General features: G+C 42.4%; 1 protein-coding gene across 11 annotated transcripts in view; it reads right to left on the bottom strand.

Moving 5' to 3' along the window:
• Positions 1-23912, bottom strand: part of LOC125739176 (sorbin and SH3 domain-containing protein 1) — a 78584-nt gene that overhangs the window by 36076 nt on the left and 18596 nt on the right. For 10 of the 11 annotated variants that reach the window (XR_007397084.1, XM_049009023.1, XM_049009022.1 and 7 more), the window contains exons 2-10: positions 20668-20710; positions 19697-19792; positions 19038-19148; positions 18061-18155; positions 17317-17458; positions 15058-15087; positions 12449-12600; positions 4150-4210; positions 3310-3384 (exon numbers count right to left, since the gene is read on the bottom strand). Coding sequence is in view for 10 of the 11 variants with exons in the window: in XM_049009023.1 (XP_048864980.1) it covers positions 3310-3384; positions 4150-4210; positions 12449-12600; positions 15058-15087; positions 17317-17458; positions 18061-18155; positions 19038-19148; positions 19697-19792; positions 20668-20710 (805 nt within the window). In the remaining variant the exon portion in view is untranslated. The remainder of the gene's footprint in view (positions 1-3309; positions 3385-4149; positions 4211-12448; positions 12601-15057; positions 15088-17316; positions 17459-18060; positions 18156-19037; positions 19149-19696; positions 19793-20667; positions 20711-23912) is intronic. The other variant, XM_049009020.1, reaches the window with a different exon arrangement.

Raw genomic sequence — 23912 nt, 5'->3', positions numbered from 1 at the left:
ATGGGCTCTACTGGCAAGACGAAAATCTGACTTGGATGTATCCATTCTTGGTTTTGGATTGGATGCCTGAACTTTTACTTCCACCAATCATTTGTGATTTATCTTTAACAACCTACGTCAAATCTGTCTGGAAATTGGTAGATTTCATAGTAAGTTTAACCACAGAGGCAAAAGTCTGTTGGAATTTGTACATAGGATATCCCTCCACCTGTCTGCGGGCATCTAGATAACTTATCTTCTTGACGGTTTTGACGCGTTGGATTTATTTTTCTTTTATCCAGACAGGACACCCCTTTGATGAAGCTGCATGGTCACCCAAATAGTTAAAACATTTTGATGGTCAAGTACATACAAGGTCGTAACCTACTGTTCCACAGTTGCAGCAGATTGATTTATTTTTACATCCCGCGGAGCCATGACTACACTTCTGGTTCAATTTGGATCCTTTCTGGAAGTTGATGCTGGTTGAAAGTCAGTATATAGGTGCTAGTCTTGACTGTTTTATCTTTTTTAGGGTTATCCTCTTAACTTGAGTGATCCCTTAATGCTGCAATTCGAGGCTATTTCAGGTTTTTCCATATCGTTTAGGTCTCTGGTGCGAATTACTCCCTTACAACTATTAATGGAGTGGTGAGGGAAAGCCCGCACTGAAACTCCTGCCAATATGTTACAATGCAACAAATTTTCTGCTTGAGATTTTCTCGAGCATTCAACCAGAATCTGACCAGACCTCAACTTTTTGACATGTTTAACTGATCCTGCTATTCCTCAAATACCCGTCTGAACAACAAAGGGGGACAGCGGACCATGATCTCGCAGACATGGGTAGCAACTCACAGTAAACAAGTCGCCCCATTTGTCGCCTCTTATGATCAGCAAGGTAGTGCTTGGGACCTATTCTACTTTGGGTTCCCATGGGGGCACAAAGCAAGGTCCATAAGGACATGGATGAGCGAGCCTCGTGTAGAGGAACTTGACTGGCCTCCACAGAGCCCTGACCTCAACCTGACAGAAAGCTTTTGGAATTAATTAGAGTGGAGATTGCGAGCCAGGCCTTCTCGTCCAACATCAGTGCCTGTCCTCACAAATGCTCTCCTGGAAGAATTGTCAAAAATTCCCATAAACTCCAGCCTTTCCAGAAGAGTGGAAGCTGTTATAGCTGTAAAGGGTGGGCCTACTCCATATTAAAGCCTATGTATTAAGAATGGGATGTCATTAAAATGCATGTGTGTGTAAAGGCAGGTGTCCCAATACTTTTGGCAATACAGTGTAACTTGGGATTCTGACAGTCTGTACCCAATACTTGGCTCTCAAGGCAACAAACTATTAGTAACACTGCTTGTTAGAAAAATGGTATAAGCAGCTGAAGAGTTTAATTCAATGGCCTTTGAGGAGTGACTAGCTACTAATAAAATCAACCAGGAGAAGGAAGAGTCCTCTGTCCTGGTGAAGCACAGAGGACATCTGAAACGTCTTGGTGAAGGGTTGGGCCATCTTCATCATTTCAAAAGTGTCCCACATTTTGTAGTTCTGCCTCACCACAGAGAAGAGACCCAGGGGCATATTTATGTCAAGGGAAATTCTGCGAGTGTACAACACTGTTCTTCCTAAACTTCTTCACTAGTTGTGATTAGCAGAGGACTTGATAGCGCGCATATATATATGGTATATATACACCAGGTCTACCAAGTCTAACAGGCATCTTCTTCCGCCATAGAATCCAACTCACCCCCAGATGGTGATCAGTTGACAGCTCAGCTCCTTTCTTTACCCAAGTGTCCAAAACATGCAGATGCAGATCCGATAATATAATTACAAAATTGATTATCAAACTGCAGCGTAGGGTGATCTGGTGCCAAGAGCACTTATGAGCACACCTATGTTCAAACATTGTGTTCATTATAGACAAATTGTGGTTAGCACAGAATTCCAATAACCGATCACCTCGATTCCGATCAGGCAGACTATTCCTACAATCACATCTTTCCAGGTTTCATTGTCATTACTCACATAAATGTTAAAGTCCCCCAGCAGAACAATGGAGTCCCCAGAAGGAGCGCCTTCCAGCACTCTCTTCAAGGTCTCCAAGAGGGTCAGATACTTTAAACTGGTGTTCGGCTTGTATGCGCAGACAACAGTCAGAGCCCTTCATCCGAATCAAAGTCGAAGGGAGCTGACCCTCTCGTACACTGGCACCAAACTTAGGAGCTATAAACAGACCTACCCCTGCCTGGCACCTTTGCCCATGGACAACTCCAGAGTGGAACTGAGTCTAGTACCTCTCCTGAAGTTTGGCCCCAGAGCCCAAGCCATGCATTGATGTGAGCCTGACAATACCTAGTCAGTATCTCTGACAGTACAGAGGCATGCAAAAATTCAAGGAGCTAATTCAGTTAATACACAAGTATGACAGTGACAAGCCTAGAATAAACCATGTCCGTTGGGAGCAAATGCAGGCAGACACAGAGAAAGATAAAGAAAAACACAGGAAGAGAAGAAAAAGGGCAGCAGCAGAAAAACTGACAGCAAGGTACATGAACAGTAGATTACCAATGTTACACATGTAGACTGGAGAATAACATTCATGCAGAGAGAGAGACAGAGAGAGAGGGGGAAATGGCTGTGATCCCTCTCAATAACGAGCACCTGAAGTTAATAAAGCATGATAAAAACAAATACTGGTTACCATATTCTGCAGTTTTATTAAAACAGCTTAAAACAGTGTGAATATCACCTATGAGAGTGGTTCTCAACCTTTTTTTGCACTGTGATCCAATGTTTACCATGCCAGCTCAGACATCACCTTACAGGTTTAATTTAATACTATCATGAGGAACACAGAGAACGCTTCAATTTAAGGCAATCAATGCATATCGCACAAATCTGATTGGATGTGCCAGTGAATTTTAAATTAAGCATCTGTGGTTTGGCTTCTTGGATTGGTTGAGTGTTCACTAATTTTGTGCTATGTATTTGCAAACTCAAGGATAATTCTAGGATTGGGGCTGGGAAATCTGATCATGGATCAGCATAGGAGCTTGCTAGTTTTAAAATGTTTACATTTTCAACACTGCCTTGAGACCCTTTCAGAACTTGCAGCAACCCAAATCTATGGGTTGAGAATCCCATGGGTTGAGAATCGCTGACCTATGGAACACTTCTGCACTGTAATACTATTTCAGTACACCATCTAGTGTCCTGAAATAAAACTGCAACTGGAAGAAGTTCTCTCATCCCACACTACACTATGTACTAAAAGTTCAGGATAGACGTCTTGTCGCTGAAGGAAAGAGAAGGTTCAGCTGGTACCTGACATTTTCTTTCGCCTGTCATAGTTCTCAGGAAATGTGTAGGTGGGCCGGTAAGGATTTTCCTCAGGAGAGTCTGAATGAAATGAGCAGGAGACACAAAACAGCAGGAAACACACAGACAGACAAACACACACACACACAAACATGCTCAGATTACTGACAAGACATGGAGTGACTGCATGACATTAATATGAAAAAGAGACACTGATACACACAAGGAATGTACAGTAGAACACAGAGACACTCTCACACCTGACAAATTTAGCTGTGTTACTTATATTACTAATTATTCTATGATTTTGTAACACAGAAATCCTAGCTTGTGTCACCTCCTGTAATAGTGATGGTAATTAGAAAACTACCCTACTCTTCCACACTGTTGAGACCAAAAGGCTATTCAATGTAAATCAGCAAAAAAAAACTAAGCAACCAGGCTGCCACAAGGCAGGATGATCAAGAAACCGATTTGTTCATCACCATCTTCTGGTCCTTGTGTTTTTATCTCATACATCCTGCCTTGCTATGATCAACTGTGGTGTAGTATCTTAGGCCTTGTTCGCACCTTTTGGACTCAACAGGACAGGATAGTCGGGTATCAAACATATGTTAGGAGGACAAGATTGAGAAGACTGAGATTGAGAAGATTGAGTGCAATAACATCTACTGCACCAGACAACATTATCTGTAAATAAACTCCTTCCTCCCAAATAGAGTACCTCTGGTCTACGTCATTGCTGTAAGGGTGAAACAAAGGAATCTAGCATACCCAGCACATCACACACAGCAATGGAGAACAGAGAGATACACTCTCACACCTAACACAGGGTACAGGCATTACCTGGAACTTTGTGTATCTGCTTAAACATGCTCTTGTACCAGTCCCGGGACTTCTCGGTGTTCTGGAAATGCAGAGGACAAGATGAGTTGGGGCCACATCGGTTAGCAGTCCACTTTGCAAAAGAATATTGAACTGGGAAGAAGATGACCTGAATACCTCCCACACAGACAGCTGAGTTAAAAATGATTTTAAAAACAGAAGCTGGTGTCGCAGCTTCTGAAAGCTTCCCAAGATCTGGTGCAATCAACGGTTTCAGCAGTCAATGAATTATAAAGAAGGAATTCAAATCGGTACATTTATCATTAAAGTTTTTACGTACAAACTAGAAAGGAACTTGTCAGAAAAACATCACTGACAGCCCAAGTCAGCCCTGTCTCCCCTGAACTCCAACTCCCCTCATCTTATCCTTATTCCTCCCACACACATGCCCGAGTCGCTACAATTTCTATAACTACTGTATGGATGACCTGAAAATGTGAAAGCCAATGAATGTTTTCACTTGAATGCTCTGAGTCTTAGTTGTGGCAGAAAAAACTCTGAAACTACATCTATTCTTAACTTTATTCCTTTGTGTATGTTTTAATGTCCATGTCTAAAAATGTCATTTATATCGTTTACATTTTGTTATATGTTTAACTTTCTATTCTATTTATTTCTCATTTTCACTATGACTAATGTTTTCTGTGATATAACAGTAAGACTCCAATGTGATTTTCTTCTGAAATCTAGATTGTTTTTGACTGTACACACACATGCTGCAGTTAATTGACAAAAATTTGGCCCACAAAGGGGTGAATATAAAATTTGTATAATTTACCAGATCCCAAACTTGTAAAAACTAAACACCTAGCAGAGTTGTTATATTAGCATTTTCACTTTGGAAATAAACATATATTTATTATAACACAAGACTAGTTAAGATAACCATGGATACAAATGCCAGAAAAGCAGACAAAAAATTACAACGTATTCCCTGGATGGCCCAACTTTAATTGAATTGCTCACGATAAATCTGGCCGATCAGCTACCGGACAGCTACTGATAAAATGTGACAAGTTTTTGCCTTTGCGACTTGGCAAAAATGAACTTTACTTATAATTTCAATTCCAAAGGAATCCGTCTCAAAATTTAATTACTTCCAATTTGTCACCCATACAATGTGCCTGCAAAGTTTCAAAAAGATACATTTAAAAAGTTATTTTGTTCACAAAACCAAGAGCCTTCTACAACGCTTCTTTCCTTCTTTCTCCTGCCACATAGCCCTGCTGCTTCATCTTTGTGGTACTTTGTCTAAAAATAAAATTAGGTTTTTGTATAACATATAATGTTTTCGTAAAGTAGTAATGAGATCCATCAAACACCTTTCAACTTATCACATTCACAGTGTCAAATGTGAACAGGTACCCTTCCTTTTGTGCCACTAAGCAGAACTGCTCCATTTTTGGGGTAATTTGCCTCAAAATCTGACCAGTTCCAGTCGTTTACAGTGGAGATCGAAAGTTTGGGCACCCCAAGTAAAAATTTGTGCAACTTTTGCAGACACCATTATTTGGTTTTCTGTTATTTTGAAAGTGTAAATGATGAAAATAAAATCCAACTTTTTTTGACATAAGAAAGTCTCATTTGCATTTTGATGCCTTTTGGGGATGTTTCCATCCTTCCTTGGCTTCTTTATGCACATTAATACACATTTTTACTTGGGGTGTCCAAACTTTCGATCTCCACTGTACCGAAAATGACTGAAAAATTTGAAAAACATCATTAACATATTTTTTGAGTTATCCCGCTAACGACAAAGCATCTGCAGTGGTGTTGGACAAGTCCCAAACCCATATGTACACTATGTAAGGGATAAACTTCTTAATCATTGAATTGTTGAATTGAATTGTTTCCTTTGGACCCAAAGCTACATGTATATAAAATGAAGCACCTAACCATGCAGTCTGGTATACAAACATTTGTGAAAGAATGCGTTGTTCTGAAGAGTTCAGGTAATTCAATAGATGCCACCTTTACAAGTGGTAATACTGCAAAGTGTTTAGGCACAAAAGTGCAGAGATGCATAGTGCATAAAAGTCACCAACACTCTGTTGATTCAATAACTGAGTTCCAAACTTCCTCTGGCATTAACCCCTGCACAAAACTGTGCAATACAAGCTTCAAAGTGTTGCTGAGTAGCTGCATGCAAGCCTCACATCACCAAGCGCAATGCCAAGCATCAGACAGCGTGGTGTAAAGTACACTGCCACTATACTCTGGAGCAGTGTAAACATGTCCTGTGGAGTCACAAATCACACTTCTCTGTCTGGCAGTCTGATGGATGAATCTGGATTTGGTGGATGCTAGGAGAATGTTACCTGCCTGATTGCATTGTGCCAACTGCAAAATTTGATGGAGAAGGGAAAATGATATGGGGTTGTTTTTCAGGGGCTTGGCTAGACCCCTTGGTTCCAGTGAAGGGAAATTTTAATGCTTCAGCATACCAAGATATTTTGTGCACAAAGGAAGGTTCATAAAGACAAGGCTATGTATCTTTGGTGTAGAAGAACTTCACTGGACCACATAGTCAACTCAGCGCCTGTAGGTTAAATGCCCAAGTGTACTAATACTTTTGTCCATATAGTGTATTTTTGTATTAAATGAAGGCAATGACAAAAAAAAATCATTAATACTTTCTATAAAGCTCACTTATATTATGTATTATGGATACCTTCATAATGCATTACAATTCATCTATAATGCATTATTTTAGTCAGAATAACAATCAATAAAGCATGTAGGTAGCCTCTTCTTTTGACAGCCCTAAGGCACAATTTGAATCCCCTTCATTTCATGACATTTTCACATCCCATCCGTACCACCTGTCCAGTTCATTGTGCAGACCTTCGAAGGACGCAGCTTGCAAAGGATGTGCAACCCCTCAAATTGATCACAGCCATTTTCTGGGACTGACTGATCCATTCATCTTGCCATTTTATGGCAAACCATAATAGCTGTGTCTGAGCACAATAGCATAGCCTTTTTTAGGCTGCGATCTTAGAAGGTCAAAAAGAAAGCGTTGTCAAATGGGACAGTCTTGCCTATGGATAATTTCCTCTTTGGGTCACCTGCTATTCCTGCCCTTACCCTTCATTCACGAAGCACTACTCCTATTGCCTAGTTGGGACACACCCATTTCACATCTGTGCAATGAATCTGGGCATATACTGGGCTGTGAATGGTTCACTGAGTGGATCCTTTGCAACTCGGCAAAAGAAGGACACATTTCTAGACTGCATCTGAAGGAGCCTTTGAAATGGGACAGCCTTGTTGCATCGCTGTAGACATTCAGTCTTCAAATGCAGCCTTAGAAGGTTGCAGCCCTTCAATTTGGACACAGTGATCGCTTTATTGTTTAAGAAGAACTGGGCCTGTATCGCAAATCCAGCCAGATAACTTGTCTGATTTAAGGTAGTCTGATCTAAATGTAAATGAACAAAGATAAACTTAATTTAAACTGGGGTACCTTAAATAAAGTTGATAAATAAAATTGAATAATTTATCTAGCTAAGCAAGAAATCCTGATTTGTGATACAGGCTCATGAATCATTTCGCTGACTGAAAAAAATCTCTTCTTTTTACTTGTCATTTTTAATTTTTTTAACCCTATATTTTTGCTTTTTTTGCAAATACAACAGAAAGAAAAGGAACATGGTGATAAAGAAGACACAACACACATGGGGGAGGGGGGGTATACTACATGAGTCTTATGCCTATTGGACTGGTTTTACAAATAGTGAAAGTCCGAGCAAAGCTTCTTCTTGTAATCAAACCATTTGGATCATAATCTTGAATCAGCTTTAGTCTTGAGGGAGTAAGTCAATTTTTCCATGCAGTGTATTTCCTCCAAGATGTACTGTACTTGACTGGGGGGGGGATCACATTTCAGCCAGTTCCTTGTGATTGCTTTTTTGCAAGCAAGTATGAGAATTTTGAAGAGGTAAATGGAGGTCTATCCACATTTAATTCGAAGTGCTTCCATTTTGCCGGATACCCCGGAGAACACCAGTATGCAATGTATCTCATGTGGGTGGCTACCCCTATAACATTTTATAAGGTTGGGGAATACCAAGCACGGCATCTGAGTCCATTCTTCTTCTGCCATGGTCAGTCCCCTGACCTGAACCCCACTGAAAACCAGTGGGCTGAGCTGAAGAGGAAAGTGCACAAGAGAGGGCCGCGGACCCTGGGTGATCTGGAGAGATTCTGTAAAGAAGAATGGACTTAGATGCCGTGCTTGGTATTCTCCAACCTTATAAAATGTTATAGGAGAAGACTCAGTGCTGTTATACTGCTAATAATCGTGGCACATGAGTGTTTGTTAAAGATAATTATTTCTTGATGAAGGATTTTTTTTCCATGGAATAAATTTATGTCAATGAAAGGTTGGATTTTTCTCAGTATTTCAATGTGGCATGAAGCTGCTTCACCAAAAGGTGGATTTTTTTCGAACTCTTTTTACAAATATTTACAAGGGGTGCCAATAATTGTGGAGGGCGCTGTAAATTTGGGAAGAGTATGGTCCGGGTTCTGAACGTAGGCTATTATATCATCTGCAAAGAGCCCAATTTTGTGATTGTCGTTTGCTATATGAATTCCTTCCAATTCTTCATTTTGTCTAATAGCTTGAGCCAAAGGCTCTATATATATTGTGAAAAGTGTGGGACTAAGACAACAACCTTGTCATGTTCCTCTATGCAGTTTAAAACTCTCGGTCAGGTGCTCATTAATCTTAATTCTAGCAGACGGGTTGCAATACAGAGATTTAATAATTTGGTCATTAAAACCCATCCGCTCTGGTACTCCGTATAGAAAGGTCCAGCGAACCCTATCGAATGCTTTTTCAACGTCAAGACTGACCAGGGCTGCACTCAGTCGTTGTTTATTAGCCTGTTCTATGATGTGCAAGGTACACGTAATATTGTCTTGTATTTGCCTTCCTTTAAGGAACCCGGTCTGGTCTTCATCTATTAACTCAGGGAGAAATTGTTCAATCCTTTTTGAAATAATGGATGTGAACAACTTATAATCAACATTCAGCATGGAGATAGGCCGGTAAGATTTGCAGCATTCTCTATTCTTGCTTTCTTTAGGCAGAACTGAAATCACAGCTTCTCTCTATGATGAAGGTATCACAGCCTTGCTGAGGGTCCAATTCAAGGAATCAAGCAACACTGCTGCTAGATCCTCTTTGAAGATTTTATACCACTCACTCAGGAAGCCATCACTCCCTGGACACTTATTAGACTGTAATCTACTTATTGCCTTGTCTAATTCTTTCCTGGTGATGGGGGAGCATAAATTATCATTATGTATCGTTCCTATGGATGGCAGGTCAAGTAATGACAGATATTTTCCAATGCTGTCTCCATCCAGAGTCGTTGGCTATGAATACAGGGTTTCATAATAGACTTTAAAGATTTTATCTCATAGGGAATTTATTGGTTTGGGGGTCTCTAATTTTGTTTATTGAGCTATTTATTTGTTGCGTTCTAAGACATCTGGCTAGAATCTTCATTGCTTTCGGGCCTGATTCATAATAAGTTTGTTTTACATATCTCATTTTTTTTCTAATTCATCGTTAAAAATAGAATCTAATTGTTTTTTGACCTCCTTTATTTGGTTTAACAGATATGTGTCTCTGTCAATGTGTTGTTGTTTCTCTAAATCTCTCAATGTTTTTTCTAGCTGTTCATATTTTGTCCTCCTTATCTCCTTTAAATAAGCGGTTCTTGAAATCAATTTCCCTCTCATTACTGCTTTGACTGTGTCCCACACATTCATTCAACAGAAAATAATCTATCCTAGAGTGCACTTTATGGGAGGCTGAGTAGTGAGTAAAATTTCTGTATTGTGTATGCAAATTCCTCCAAACGTCATACAGTCCTGTCTCCTTAATATACATGTTCAGATCTTTTGATCTTAGAGTATTATGTTTTTTCAGACTTGTTGTGTCTAAAGCGTGATTCAAAGCCATATTCCAATCCCCAGCACAGACAAAGATTCCTTCACCCTCTGAAATTATTACATCAAATAACAACTTAAGGAATTTGCTATCACTCTCTGGCGGGACATATACGTTAACAAACGTGACAAGAACATTATCGATCCTTCCTTTGACTAATACAAACCTGCCTTCTTTGTCTCGCGTGTCCTTGATTAATTCAAAGTTCAGAGTATTTAACAATTAGAATAGCCACACCCCTCTTTCAACTGTTTTTACAAGAACTAAAAAAGGAATTTAAATAACCGAATCGTTTAAATTTATCGTGTTCTTGTTTTGACATGTGTCTCCTGTAGGAATGAGACCTGCATCTTATCCTTTTTAAGCTTTGCCAACACCTTACTCCTTTTGACTAGGTTACTCAAGCCATTCACATTTAAAGAAGCTAGCTTCAAGTCATGTGATCCTGCCATACATGGCACAGAAAATATTCAAACAGGGGGGACTTCCAAACAGGGTGGAGATCCATGCTCCACCTCAAACGTGGTCCCGTTGGTGAGCTGAGGGTAATACCTCTCGTAAGGAGAGGGCCCGGTAATAAGGATGACTGCCGGGCTTGAAGCCACACGCGTTCTCATCCTGTTAGTCCAACGTATCCCGATGTATGGATGAATTGACTCTCCCGAATATTTAATTAACAAAACAGGCCTAGTCTCACTAGATCATGGTATTTAAATTCCCGTAAATGTCTATTCTGCATGTTTCCTCTGAAACTCCAGTAGTTTGACCCTTGCTCTCTTAGCCGTCGCCGAGCCTGTCATGGTTACCGCTAACCTGTAGCCATCCCAGTAGCTCCCAAAGTCGTCTCTCCTTGCTCTCTCCCTCATGCGCCTCCTGGTACCCGCGCCTTCTCAGCTCCCTTAGCACCTCTTGTGCACTGGAGTATGTTGTGATGCAGGTGTCCCAAAGAATCCGCATGTTAGGGAACGGTGTTTGGAAACGAATCCTTTTCTCCTTTAAAATCTTCTTAATGCCGTTATATTCCTTGCGCTTCCTTACAATCTCCGATGCATAATCATGATCAAAGTACAGCGATCTAATGCCCAGCTGTATTTTCTTTTTCTTCTAAACCTCTCTCAGTATCATTTATTTAGCTGTAAACTCCAGGAAATTAATAATAATAGGTCTAGGAGGGGCTTTGGGGTGAGGTCTCTGCGCCAAAGATCGATGTGCCTGCTGTATCTTTAAGTCGAGGTCCTGAGGAAGATGCAGTTCTCTCCACAGAAGGTTATCAATAAACTGTTGTACCGAGTGGCCCTCCTTGCCCTCAGCAACTCCAAAAACCCGAATATTATTCCTTCTGGACCGCGACTCCAAATCACTGAATCAGTTAATTTCAACTGCAGGGCCTGCTGCTGCTCCAAGCAGGTACAGAGAATTTCCATTGCCTTGGATGCCCAACTCTCTGCATGTTCCACCCAGGTCTCTGCTTCTCCGACTCGCTCCTTCAGGCATTGCATATCCGCTACTATGTTATCGAGTTTGCTGTTAATTTCTTGACCCAGATGATTAATTTCTTAAGCTTTCATTGTCTTGTTTAAGGTCCGTTTTCAGCTCCTTTATCACGTTAATTAATTCCCCGGGTTCGGCGGTAAGCGGGGTAATGTTAACATGATCAGGCCCGGTATTGTTAGCTTTCACTACCGTAGCGCTTTTTTCTTGAGGTTTTGACATATTTATCTCCCCTTTCTGGCCCTTTCTTCTCCCACTCATCTACCTTTATGTCTGAAACTAGTCGACTTGACAAGGTAATTGGTGGGATAACTATAAATATTTCGGGAGAGCTCGATCACCACACTTCTATTCACTCCATCAGCAGACCGGAAGTCCTTTTACTTGTCATTTTAAGTGTTCATTCCGGTTATCTATGTACAGTGTAGTTTTTGGATCAACAGTCACCTAAATGTCAGATACAGTCGTGGAAAAAATTAAGAGACCACTCTATATTTTAAAACATATCTGCATTTTTAAATTCTGGTTTAATTATGGTTCTGCTGGCAGAAGGCTACACTGAGCAGCAGGTTGCTTCGGGGTTCAAAATTTCTAAGACAGCAGTATACAAGAATAAGGTGAAGCAGGAGTCACTGGGAACAACTAAAACCCAGCCAGGTTGAGGGCAGAAACTATTTTCTAAAGCCAGAGATGACTTTTAACTTATTGCAGGTGTTAACCATTAATACCTATGGGTTCATTTTATGCCCCATCTGGGCTTCCTAATGCAGACAAGACGGTGGCTGCCTCTCACTGACTTCTTACCCTAATGGGGGTGCTGTTGTCATTCAGAAGCCCGCTGTTGGACCCCTGCATTGAAAGTCTCATCCTCTTGCCATCCATTGGAAGGACGTCAGTGGGAGCTGAAGGGGGTGTAGCTGCTATGCCAAGCTCACTGTGGCCCTCTGGTGGTGGATCTAGGAAGTGAAACTCAGGCTGATTACAGGCTGTTTGAACTACCTAGCAGCATGAATATGAGGTTTCCACCATAGAGGTACCTTGGACAGCACTGACGTTTAACAAAATCAAAAAAGTAGCGCTGAATAAATTACATTAATGAAATCATTAAGTCTAAATTTCTAGCTTCAAGTTCATCCATATTGATTAGACCCTGTTTCATAAAATCGGTGTGTGCTACACACCAGTGCTGTTCTGGTCTTACAGTGACACAGATGCACCCTTTCAGACCATCTTTCCAGCAGCCACTACACATGCCACCTTACCATCAAACGAACAACCAGGGCTCCAAAATGACAATGGGGGTCAAGGCTCTGTGTCACTCAGCAGCACGTCCCACAGATGTCACCGTTCATAACCTTTGACCATGGCATGAGTGCACTGTCCCATGTAGTGTGTGTTTTTATTTTTATAAACATGCCCCTGGCAGCATACTGTACTTCACGGACTCCACGATGAGGACACCCTCAATCGTCAGCAGAACTGGACAGTGCCCCCTGTCGGTAGCCTGTCAGTGTGGTCACTCCTCCCAGAGCAATAAACTGGTGATGCAAGACGGTCAAACACAGGCATGCGAGCAAAACCACATCACCTTCCATCGTCATGCGAATCACTGAGAATAAAACTGCACTTCAACTAACAGCACAGCAGTGTTCACAACCCTCGTAAGGAGCCGCTAGTCGCATTAGTATATGTTAAAAGTCCCACTAAAAATGTACCACAGCTTTACATATGAGGCACATTGAGCAGCAGCTGCTCCTACTAGCTGGAACTAAAGAACCCAAAAAAAGTGCAGGATGCAGCACATAGCCTGCCATCATCAAGGTGACCCTGTCACAGGACATGAACAGAGAGAATGACAGGTTTCTGTGACATCCCTGTCACCTGTGTTGCCAACACCCCCCCTTATAGAGAGGAATGGAGGAACGCTATTAAGGCTTCTTTTTTATGAGGTATAATTATCATTGACATTCGTCTGCAACGTCACATCTGTGCCACTGAAATGATATTAACCAGTAGTGAAAGTGACACGTAGGAGAAATTATGTCTAACTGCGCCTGGACCTCCTGTCTGCTTTTGTCTGGGTTTAGCGGCACTGACAGCACATGGGTGTTCGGTGTCCTCATGTTAATGTACTATGTGAACTATATTAGGGAAAGCAACACAAAACATCCAACTTCAATACATCAAACACAAAGCTGCCACTTTTCTGAAGAGGGAGATGACATTTTTACATTTAACACAAAAATGTACAGTAGACAATCAAAGTAAGGCATAAACATGACTGTGGTACACACAACAGAAAGAAGTATTGATGTTTGTGCCAAAATAGTGCAATAATAAAATACTGAGTACTACCATTTTATAGGCTGAACTTCATGCAGACCATGCTGGATGCACATAAAAGGTGCTGGATGACACATGAATCACAGAGAACACATTACACCATATAATCCCTAGAGCAAACACATTCTGTGTATATTCCTTTCATATAACAAGCGGCACAAAATACTTTTTAAGTCTGAAACAGTGGAATTAGTGAGTTTGGAGACCAAACCTGTGTTTTTGCTCCAGTGGCCTGTAGGGGACAGTCTCTGTTTGCTTTTAGATGCAGCAGTAAGCAGAATTTACTTTCACTCCAATTATACTGAAATCCTGACTCACTGTAGTCAATAGTCATGCCAGGGGCCTCATCACAGCCCCACCCAGCTCCCTGTCCACTACGCACAACACAACATGGTTTCAACTCTGCAAGTGAATTCTGAACAGGAAATAAACTTTCAATTTAATAAAAGTTAAATATCCTGAATATAATAATATAATATGAAACCTTGTTTTCCATATTTATTATCCCCCTTGCATCCCAAACGGATTCCAAAAAGACATTATACTGTAGAAAGCTGGACATATGGTTTACAGCACTGAATACAGTACAGATCCCTTTATATGTTCAGCCAAAGGCTCGTTCTCTCAAATAAATGATGGATACACTCTATCCTCAGACAGGAAGCAGGTCACTGTCACCAAATGCCCACCCCTCACTGTTTCTCTACTTCCTGCTGGAGGATATGAGAGGCATTGTTTTGTGTTCATGTGATTTATGAGGAACAGTTACAGCTCAGATCCTGCTGCTAACTGGAACTGTGTCTCATATTGTCTTCACAGGACAAAGCAAAAGGTCGATGGGACAGCACCCAGACGCCTCAGACTGCAGGAGGATGCTGAGGCTGTAACCCTATCACTACTGAGGATTATAGCCTTTATTCTGACATTAACTGTTTGTGCTGAGGTTTATGCTAGCATATTCTGAATCCTGCCAGGAGAGAATGTGTTTGCTGAAGGCAAGCTTTTGTACAAAGGAGGTAAGCCAGCAGGTACACGCTCAGGGAGCTGTTTACCAGACCTTCACTGCGTACCTTCCAGAATATTTACACGCTTTTGTTGTTCTGTGGCAAGAGAAGAACAAAGGTCAAACAAGACAAAACAAACATGACAACAATCATGGTGATATACGGACAACAGTGTAAAAGTACACAACGCAGACAGCAGCCGTAAAGGTACACAACGTAGCCGGCAACCATAAAGGTAAACAATATAGATGGCAGCTGTAAAGGTACATGAGGCAGATGGCAGCGGTAAAAGCACATGATGCAGACATCAGCCATAAAGGTACACAACGCAGACAGCAGCGGTAAAAGTACATGATGCAGGTGGCAGCCGTAAAAGTACACGATGCAGACAAACAAGATGTAGACGGCAGTGGTAAACATACACGACGCAAACGACAGCAGTAATGGTACACGACACACTGAGCAGTCGTAAAGGTATATTATGGAAACTGCAGCCGTAAAGTTGCACAATACAGAAGGCAGAGATAAAGGTACACAACATAGATGGCAGATGTAAAGGTACACAACGCAGACAGCAGTGGTAAAAGTACAGAACACAGATGGCAGCAGTAAAGGTATATGACACTGCAGCTGTAAAGGAACATGACGCAAACGGCAGCAGTAAAGGCACTCAATGCAGACAGTGCATGGCACTGTTACACCCCATGTCCTTTAGATCATAAACCGGAAGAGTCATCAGGAATCAATTTTTTTCCATTCCAGGAAAATATCAATATTATACAGCAACATTCATCTTATGGCGAGTGGAGTGGTTTCTTGTTCAAGAAGTAAACGTGATGTTTAGCAGGGCCATATAGAACAGGAAACCATGTGACGAGCACCTTCCTCTGCACGGTGGGGCAGGAGTGCGGTGGGAATGGTAACACATTGCACTGCATTTCGTTCTTTCCCGAGCAGAATACGAAGTAGCCCCAGCCCTGAGGAATACACCTGAAAACCCTTCTGTCAGTCCCTGTGTTAAGCTAGTTGTGTACTTCAGACGAAAATTGACAGAATCGTTGTTATTTTGGCAATACAATGTTGCATGAATGGTGACCACTGTTTTGGAGTACTGCCTATGCAGAGCACCTGAGGCAAACTTTTTCATTTGTTCTGATTCCATTGACTGTCCATAATTGGCTGACACAATTTATGCTGCAGGGTTGGTCAGCAGGACTCTTTATGCAGTTACCGGCATGCATTACACTGCACCATGCGCACCGTTAAATATCATAAATTAATATGTGTATTAGTGCATTTCTGTTGATAGTAAATGTTGTATCCGTGAAATGTTTTATTTTGTTAGAGTGCAACAGTGAGAGTTTATATTTTTGGCTTCCCTGTCTGTGCCACTACTAATCAATAGTGGCTGTTACTAAAGAGAGCAACTTCCATTTTAAAGAGCCGTCATCCCGTTTATTTTAATAACTCACACACTCACCACGATACGTTGCGCTCGGTATGTGTGTCTGCTGCATTGAAAACATTCTGCATCCTCTAGAATTGTCCCATGAACATAGAACAAACAAGGCGGCGACATTGTTTTTGCTGACATGCTTGATTTCACTGTGTCGAGACATCGTTTGAAATATACAGCCATCTTTAATCACAGTACTGGCACAGCACACGCACCTCTGCATTTGCCCTTGCTGCCTTTTGCTATGAGCTGTTCATTCACAGTGGACCAGCCCCATAAAGCAGGCTGCTGACCATTTTAGCCTAGGACCCCACAGTACTGCCATCAAAGTCACCCAGCACTGAAGTTCATGCTTCCATCAAAGGTACCAGCTTCCTCCAGACTGTCACTGCCTTCCTGCATCTTTTCCTAAGGTCAGCTCCTCTTTCACACCATCGCTACACTCTAATCAAGCCGAAGCTCATTCATAACTCAGATACAGCCAGCTGCCACCCACAAAACAGGAAGATGGCATTAATGGATAAATATATACAGCAGCCACAAATTTACAAGCAAATTCCATGCTCAAATGTCTCCCACGAGTCAATTTTCATTGACCAGCTTTGGCTAGACATGGGAGCTCGGCTCACCAAATCGATAATTGTGGTCAGAGGGGAGTGAGGAGTGCAGGATCATTTCACAGGGAGGATGGAGACTGCTCTGCATCCTCCTCTCTTTGCTTACGTAGTGATTTCCTCACTTCATGAAGCTTTGCATTCATTTATCTTTCAATATATTTTTGTGACTCCCTGTCCAGTTCTTTCAGGACACGGTACTGCACCTGGGTTACGGTACCTACACGATAGATGCCACCACAAAGGGCGCCTCACCTCTGTTGTGCTGTAGAAGCACAATGGTGGGGTTGACAATGGTGGTAGATGGGTATGCAGAGGATGTCTTTCTGCTCGATGCAGGAACAATGAGCTGTTCTGATGAGGAAGGCAGGGCTTGAGCACTCACAGGAGTAACCACCTAAGGACAGGGAGGACATCAAATCCAGCCTCTTCTAGACATCCCCTCAAACAGTGAGTTTCCTTCTCTCAGGAACAGAAACTAAATTTATTGTTCAATGAGTGCAATATGTAACTCAAATGGCAGCTCAGTGTCTGTCTGCTTATTTCAAGGAGAAATACAAAGGCAGATACAGGACTTGGGCCTCATAATTAGCCCTATGACAGTGTTGAACATCTCTCTCTGCATATTGATCTGTATTAGAGTGTGCAGTACACTCTCAGTATAAACCCTGCTTTGGCATGACGATCGTGAGGCTGCAAACCATTAATATCAGCCAGTAACCAGTGCATCACTCATCCTCCTCTGATGTTAGTTTCTCCATTATACATATGCTCTCGCTGCCTTTTGAAATGTTTTACGTTTCTTTTATTTAAGCATTACAGATCTATTGTTCTCCTTACACATTACACTGTGCATGTCCTGGGTTCTTCATCTTAATGGAAACATTTTGAAAAAATGATCAGTAATTAATTTTTTTTGGATATGGATTTAGAAAGACAAAAACAAATCATGGAACACTACATGTTCTTCCGGTAGTAGGAGTGCATATCTTGTCTTACCTGTGACTGTGTCTTTCCACTTCTGGCTTCATTCAGTCTAGGACTATCGGAGTACCTTCCAGCACTTTCCCCATAAGAGTCATCAAGCCAGCCATCTAAAGTAAACAGAGTAAACAGTTAACGCTCAATGGGGCTGAACGGGGCCCAGACGCCTTTACAAACCTGTGAAAGTACCTTCCCCTGAATCGTGGATTATGAATTTCTTTGATTTCCATGCCACGCATTTGCCAATAACAGAGAAGAAGGGAAAAAGTGTTAAATCTTGATACAGTAAGCTGCTGGTGGCTGCACACAGTCAAAATTCTTCTTATGAAGTTCAATGTTGGCTCGGTCTGCTCACTTGCCGAGAAGCAAGATTCTCTCACAATCTGTGAACTTTGCAATCAAAACAGGGTCCCTATTGATGAGAAAGCAATGAGCCTTTGTTCCCCAGCCCCACTATTCGGGTGCAGTGGCAGAAGCACAGCACCGCGGACCCAGAGAGGGCTGGCCCACCTCCAACGTGCCGCTGATGCTCCGAATGCCACACATGCGTCCATATTCAGGACTGATTTGCAGAACAACGCCGTGGGCCGGCACAAACAAGAGGCTCTTTTCACTAACTTGCTAGATTGCCAGAGCTGCTAGTAAACATTCAGGGAGCCGGTTAACCAGCTAAACTTGGAAACTGAAAAACATGTTTTCTGACAAACAGGATTACCGCTACACAGTCCAGCCGTCCAGCAAAAATGAAATTTTACTTTAAAGCCTGGTACTGCCACTTCTAGCAAACCATTAGTTTGATAACTAGATGGAAAATGAGGCAGTAATGCACAGACAGATTACCCCTATTCAGACAAATCAGAAAATACTGAAAGATACATGCCTTAAATTAAAATATAACCTATTGATGCAAAAATATAAAAATGTGGAAGTTTGATCATAAAGATCTCTCATACTACTATTCTGCACCTATAACATCGCTGTCACGTACTCACCCACAGCGGGCTGCTGCTGCTCGTCACTGCCATCGTCATCATCGATGTGAACAAGGGTGGCGCGAAGGGTAACAGCGCCCCTGCCCTTGCACAACCTGGAAGAGTCCGTCCCTGCAGAATGTGAAGTAGAGCATTAGCCAATACTGCCCCTGGCAGCCCCTTGGGCAGCTCAGAGTACCCAGACTACCCCCTCCCCCAGCAGCTGAGGTTTCCCCACACTCTCCTAGGCCCCCACCAGGCAACTATGGTTGCCCCACACTCCCCACCAGGCAACACATGTATTCCCCACACTCCCCAGTGGGCAACTCAGGTCACTCTATACCGCCCCAGCTAAGGCAGCTCAGGTTACCCCAGCACCCCCTGCAGCTCCCAGGTTACCCTGCTGTCATACACAAATCTGCATCATTAACCAATAATTCAAGTTGCTATCAAACAAAGGCTGCTAACGAGAAGCATTTCAGGGACAAAAGGAAGCCCCATTAAAAGAATCACAGTGATGAATAAATGAAATTTAGAGTGATGTGAATACGTTAGAGGAACCCATTGAGAAAGCTGCAGTTAGCTCAAAGAGAGTCACATCACACAGATTGGCTGCTTCACGAGTGAAGCATCCCTGGCAAATCAGCTCACTGGGGACTTTGTGTGGTCATACAACACACCTGCAGCAGGCATCAAGTCCGGGCAGCTCTTCATCTCCCTCAGGGGCGTTATTCTGACAGCAGACACGCTCCGTAGGACAGTCAGAACTTTAGGGGCTGCCAGACAAACATAAGAAACACATCAACAGAGTTGAACCTCACATAAAATCCATGAAGAGGAAGACAAAGGCCAGAGTGGGAATACATGTGTTACAATGAAAAGGATGACATACACAAAACGCAAAATGTTTTTAAAAGACATATAATGAAAGAAAGTACATTAAGCTCTGTTGCTGTCCCCATGAGCTGGGAAAACACTACAGCAAATAATGATTTATGAAGGAAGTGTCATTTAATGAGCTTGCAAGTGACACAGATGAATGTCATGGCAAACAAAGAGGGATTCTCACTCTGAGCTGTGAGGCTGAGGGGGGAGGAGACAGAGGAAAAATGCTAACAGAGGAGATTGTAGATCTGAAGAGAGCAGAGGAAGGACAGAGGTACATGTGTGGAGCACTGCATGACTGCTGTGCACCGACCACAGTGTAACCACAGCACGTAGACTGCTGTGTGCAGACTGCTATGTGAAGATTGTTGCCTGCAGACTATAGTGTGACTGCCACGTGCAGATCACTGCCTGTAGACCGCTGTGTGCAGACCACAGTGTGACTGCTGTATGCAGACCTCTGCCTGAAGACTACAGTGTGATGGAACACAGCTGGCTGATGAGTAACACAGAGGCATGGGGGTATGTTAAAGACCTGAGCTGTGTTGTTCCGCAAAAGAAAGACAATGTGATAATTAATCTCTAAATGTGTTCAGTTTTCTCCTTTTTAAGCTGTAAAATGTTTATCTGAAATAAGTGAGGGTGTTATCAGGAGAGGGACAGCAAATGAGGGGACAGCAATCAAGAGGAAAATGCTCTTTTAATCTAAGTAGTGTAATGGAGGAACGAAGCCCCTCACTTTCGGCATAGCAGAGTTGTAACTTACTGGGGGGGTGGTCCAGCTCCACAAAGCTCTCTGCTAGAAAACCCTGCGGACAAGAACACAGAATATGCAGGAGCCTTCAGACTGCCTTTGTGCCACATTCATTGAGCCTAAAGCCAGCATGAGCTCACACACATTCCCCAGCGCCACCTGGAATAACTCTGCGATACACAGCCACCAGGGCCCCACACAGCTTCTCCCCCCACTGCGGAGACCACAACACCTTAAAGGGTATTGGCTGGACATTCAGGGGCTTGGCAGACAGCTTCACGCTCTACATTATGCTCTACTCAGAGATGTGGCCAGGCACTGCCTGAACCATCACTAAATACTGCCCCTAGTGGGCTCTTGGCAAAAACTCAATGGTTTTGTTTATTCCCGAAACCTCCCATATCAAAAACTATATTAAAAATAACATATGACTCTTATGCATTTTATCCAAATCATATCCAAATCAAACTATCAATATAATATACAATCCATATTAACTTAACGTGTTATCATAATATTGTTGTAAAATACAGTAAAATCCCATTATAACAGACTTCAAGGGACCTGACAAAACAGCCCGTTATATCCAAAGTCCGTTATATCCAGAGTTGCTGTATACACAGAACACAACTACAGGACACCATTTCCTCATGCCACACCCCAGCAGACACACTTGTGGTATAGATTATTATACTGTACACATAGTAATCAAACTTTAGTTGACCAGACGCATGACTATTAATAATCCCAACTACTACGTGTTTTTTAGTATAAATGTGCACGGTCTATAGAAAACATCACATTTTGTCATAACTGAAATAAGAAAAATGGTTGATAGCCTTATACGAATATGGGCTAGCGGGTGCACTACGTCACCGCGCTGGTTTTGTAACAAAAGTGAACAAATACAAAGTATCCCAGATTATAAATGTTAATCTAGGGAGTTACTGCTGAAAAAGAAAATTTAACTAAAGGATCTAGCAAAATAATTACAATAATTCACTTACGCACTACTTACATTGTTGATATACAGAATTAGAGGAAATATGCCTAGTCCTTTCTGATTACTGGACATTCATGACACTGTGTCCAGTACCAAAAATGAATCAATCCAAATCAAACTGAATATTGAGAACACAGTTATTCTATATGTAAATATATGTTCATTGACAAAACAGTCCAACATGGTGCCACATCCATGTCAAAACAAAAAAAGGCAATAAAACACAACAGGAAAAATACAAATCTGCAAGTTTTAACACTTCACATGCATAAATATCGCACACACGAATGCAAATGTGAAACTTGCAAGTACTGAAAGATTTTGTGAAAGAATTGTGTGCATGTGTGTCATAATATCATGCTCAAATTAGCGCCAGTTAACACCTTCTGTTTTGCAAATGCAATCCTTCAACTCAAGTCTACATTCAAAAGTTCATCTATCAGTGAAGGAAGCATATATAATATACGGGTTGAAATACTGCAATATGAAATACAGTGGAACTCCCATTTCTGGTGATTTTGTAATTACTCTGACGTGACATAAACACGATATATGCATTGTTGGAAAAATCACTGCAAAAGAAAGAATGAAATAATGTTAAACTTGCAAGAAACGTTTATGGAAAAATAAATGAAAATGCAACTTTGACAAGCTTCCGTTTCTGTTTGCCGTTGAAAAGAAAACAGTGTCAGCTGCTCCTTCGCTGCATAGTAACCATAATACTGGGCAGTGTGTACACTGCGACAGGCAGACCTATGGCAAGTGTTGGAAGGCGTGTGTGTGAACTGTTAGCTAAAAAAATGACTTTATAAGTTTTGTGAAAGTGGTTATTTTATAGATTAGTGTTCCTTCTTGTAACCACTTGAATGACACAAACTCACAGAACTAGGCTAAAACGTCCGAATCCCTTTAATTTGAGAGAGTACAGCACTTTATAGAAATGTGTAAGGCACATTATTATTATTATCCATCCATCCATCCATCCATCCATCTCCCACTGCTTTTCCAGGTCGGGTTGTGGGGACAGCAGTCTAAGCAGGGAAACCCAGACTTCCCTCTCCCCAGCCACTTCGTCCAGCTCCTACCGGGAGAATCCTGAGGCGTTCCCAGGCCAGCCGAGAGACATAGTCTCTCCAGCATGTCCTGGGTCTTCCCCAGGGCCTCCTTCCAGTGGGACATACCTGAAACACCTCACTAGGGAGGCGTCCAGGAGGCATCCTGACCAGATGCCCGAGCCACCTCATCTGGCTCCTCTCGATGCAGAGGAGCAGCGGCTCTACTATGAGTCTCTCCCGAATGACCGAGTTCCTCACGTTATCTATAAGGGAGAGCCCAACGACCCTGCGGAGGAAACTCATTTCAATTGCTTGTATTCACAACCTCGTCCTTTCAGTCACTACCCACAGCTTATGACCATAAGTGAGGGTAGGAACGTAGCCCTTTGCCCTTTGGCTCAGCTCCTTCTTCACCATGACAGACTGAAGCAGCGCCCGCATCACTGCTGATGCCGTACCGATCTGCCTGCCAATCTCCCGTTCCATCCTTCCCTCACTCGTGAACAAGACCTCGAGACACTTAAACTGCTCCACTTGGGGGAAGACCCCATCTCCAACCCAGAGAGAGCATTCTACCCTCTGCAGGGGTCCAAGGTCTCGGATTTGGAGGTGCTGATTTTCATCTCGGCTGCTTCACACTCAGCTGTGAACTGTTCCAGAGTCGAAGGTCACGGTCCGATGAAGCCAACAGAACCACATCATCTGCAAAAAGCAGAGACCTAATCCTGAGGTCACAGAACTGGACACCCTCAACGCCTTGGCTGCGCCTAGAAATTCTGTCCATAAAAGTTATGAACAGAATCGGTGACAAAGGGCAGCCCTGGCAGAGACCAACCCTCACTGGAAAGGAGTCTGACTTATTGCCGACAATGTGGACCAAGCTCTGAAACCGGTCATACAGGGACGAATAACCCTTATAAGGAAACCCAGCACCCCATACTCCTGGAGCACTCCCCACAGGACTCCCAGAGGGACACGGTCGAATGCCTTCTCCAAGTCCACAAAACACATATAGACTGGTTGGGCAAATTCACATGCCGAGAGTATAGAGCTGGTCCACTGTTCCATGGCCAGGGCGAAAATCATACTGCTCCTCCTGAATCTGAGGTTCGACAATCTGGCGGACCCTCCTCTCCAGTACCCCCGAATAGACCTTACCAGGGGGGCTGAGGAGTATGATCACTCTATAGTTGGAACAC

This window comes from Brienomyrus brachyistius, chromosome 3 (assembly GCF_023856365.1).
Source record: "Brienomyrus brachyistius isolate T26 chromosome 3, BBRACH_0.4, whole genome shotgun sequence".
Lineage (NCBI taxonomy): Eukaryota > Metazoa > Chordata > Actinopteri > Osteoglossiformes > Mormyridae > Brienomyrus > Brienomyrus brachyistius.
The sequence above is the reverse complement of the archived record's forward strand: the minus strand, read 5'-3'. Positions and strand labels throughout refer to the sequence as shown.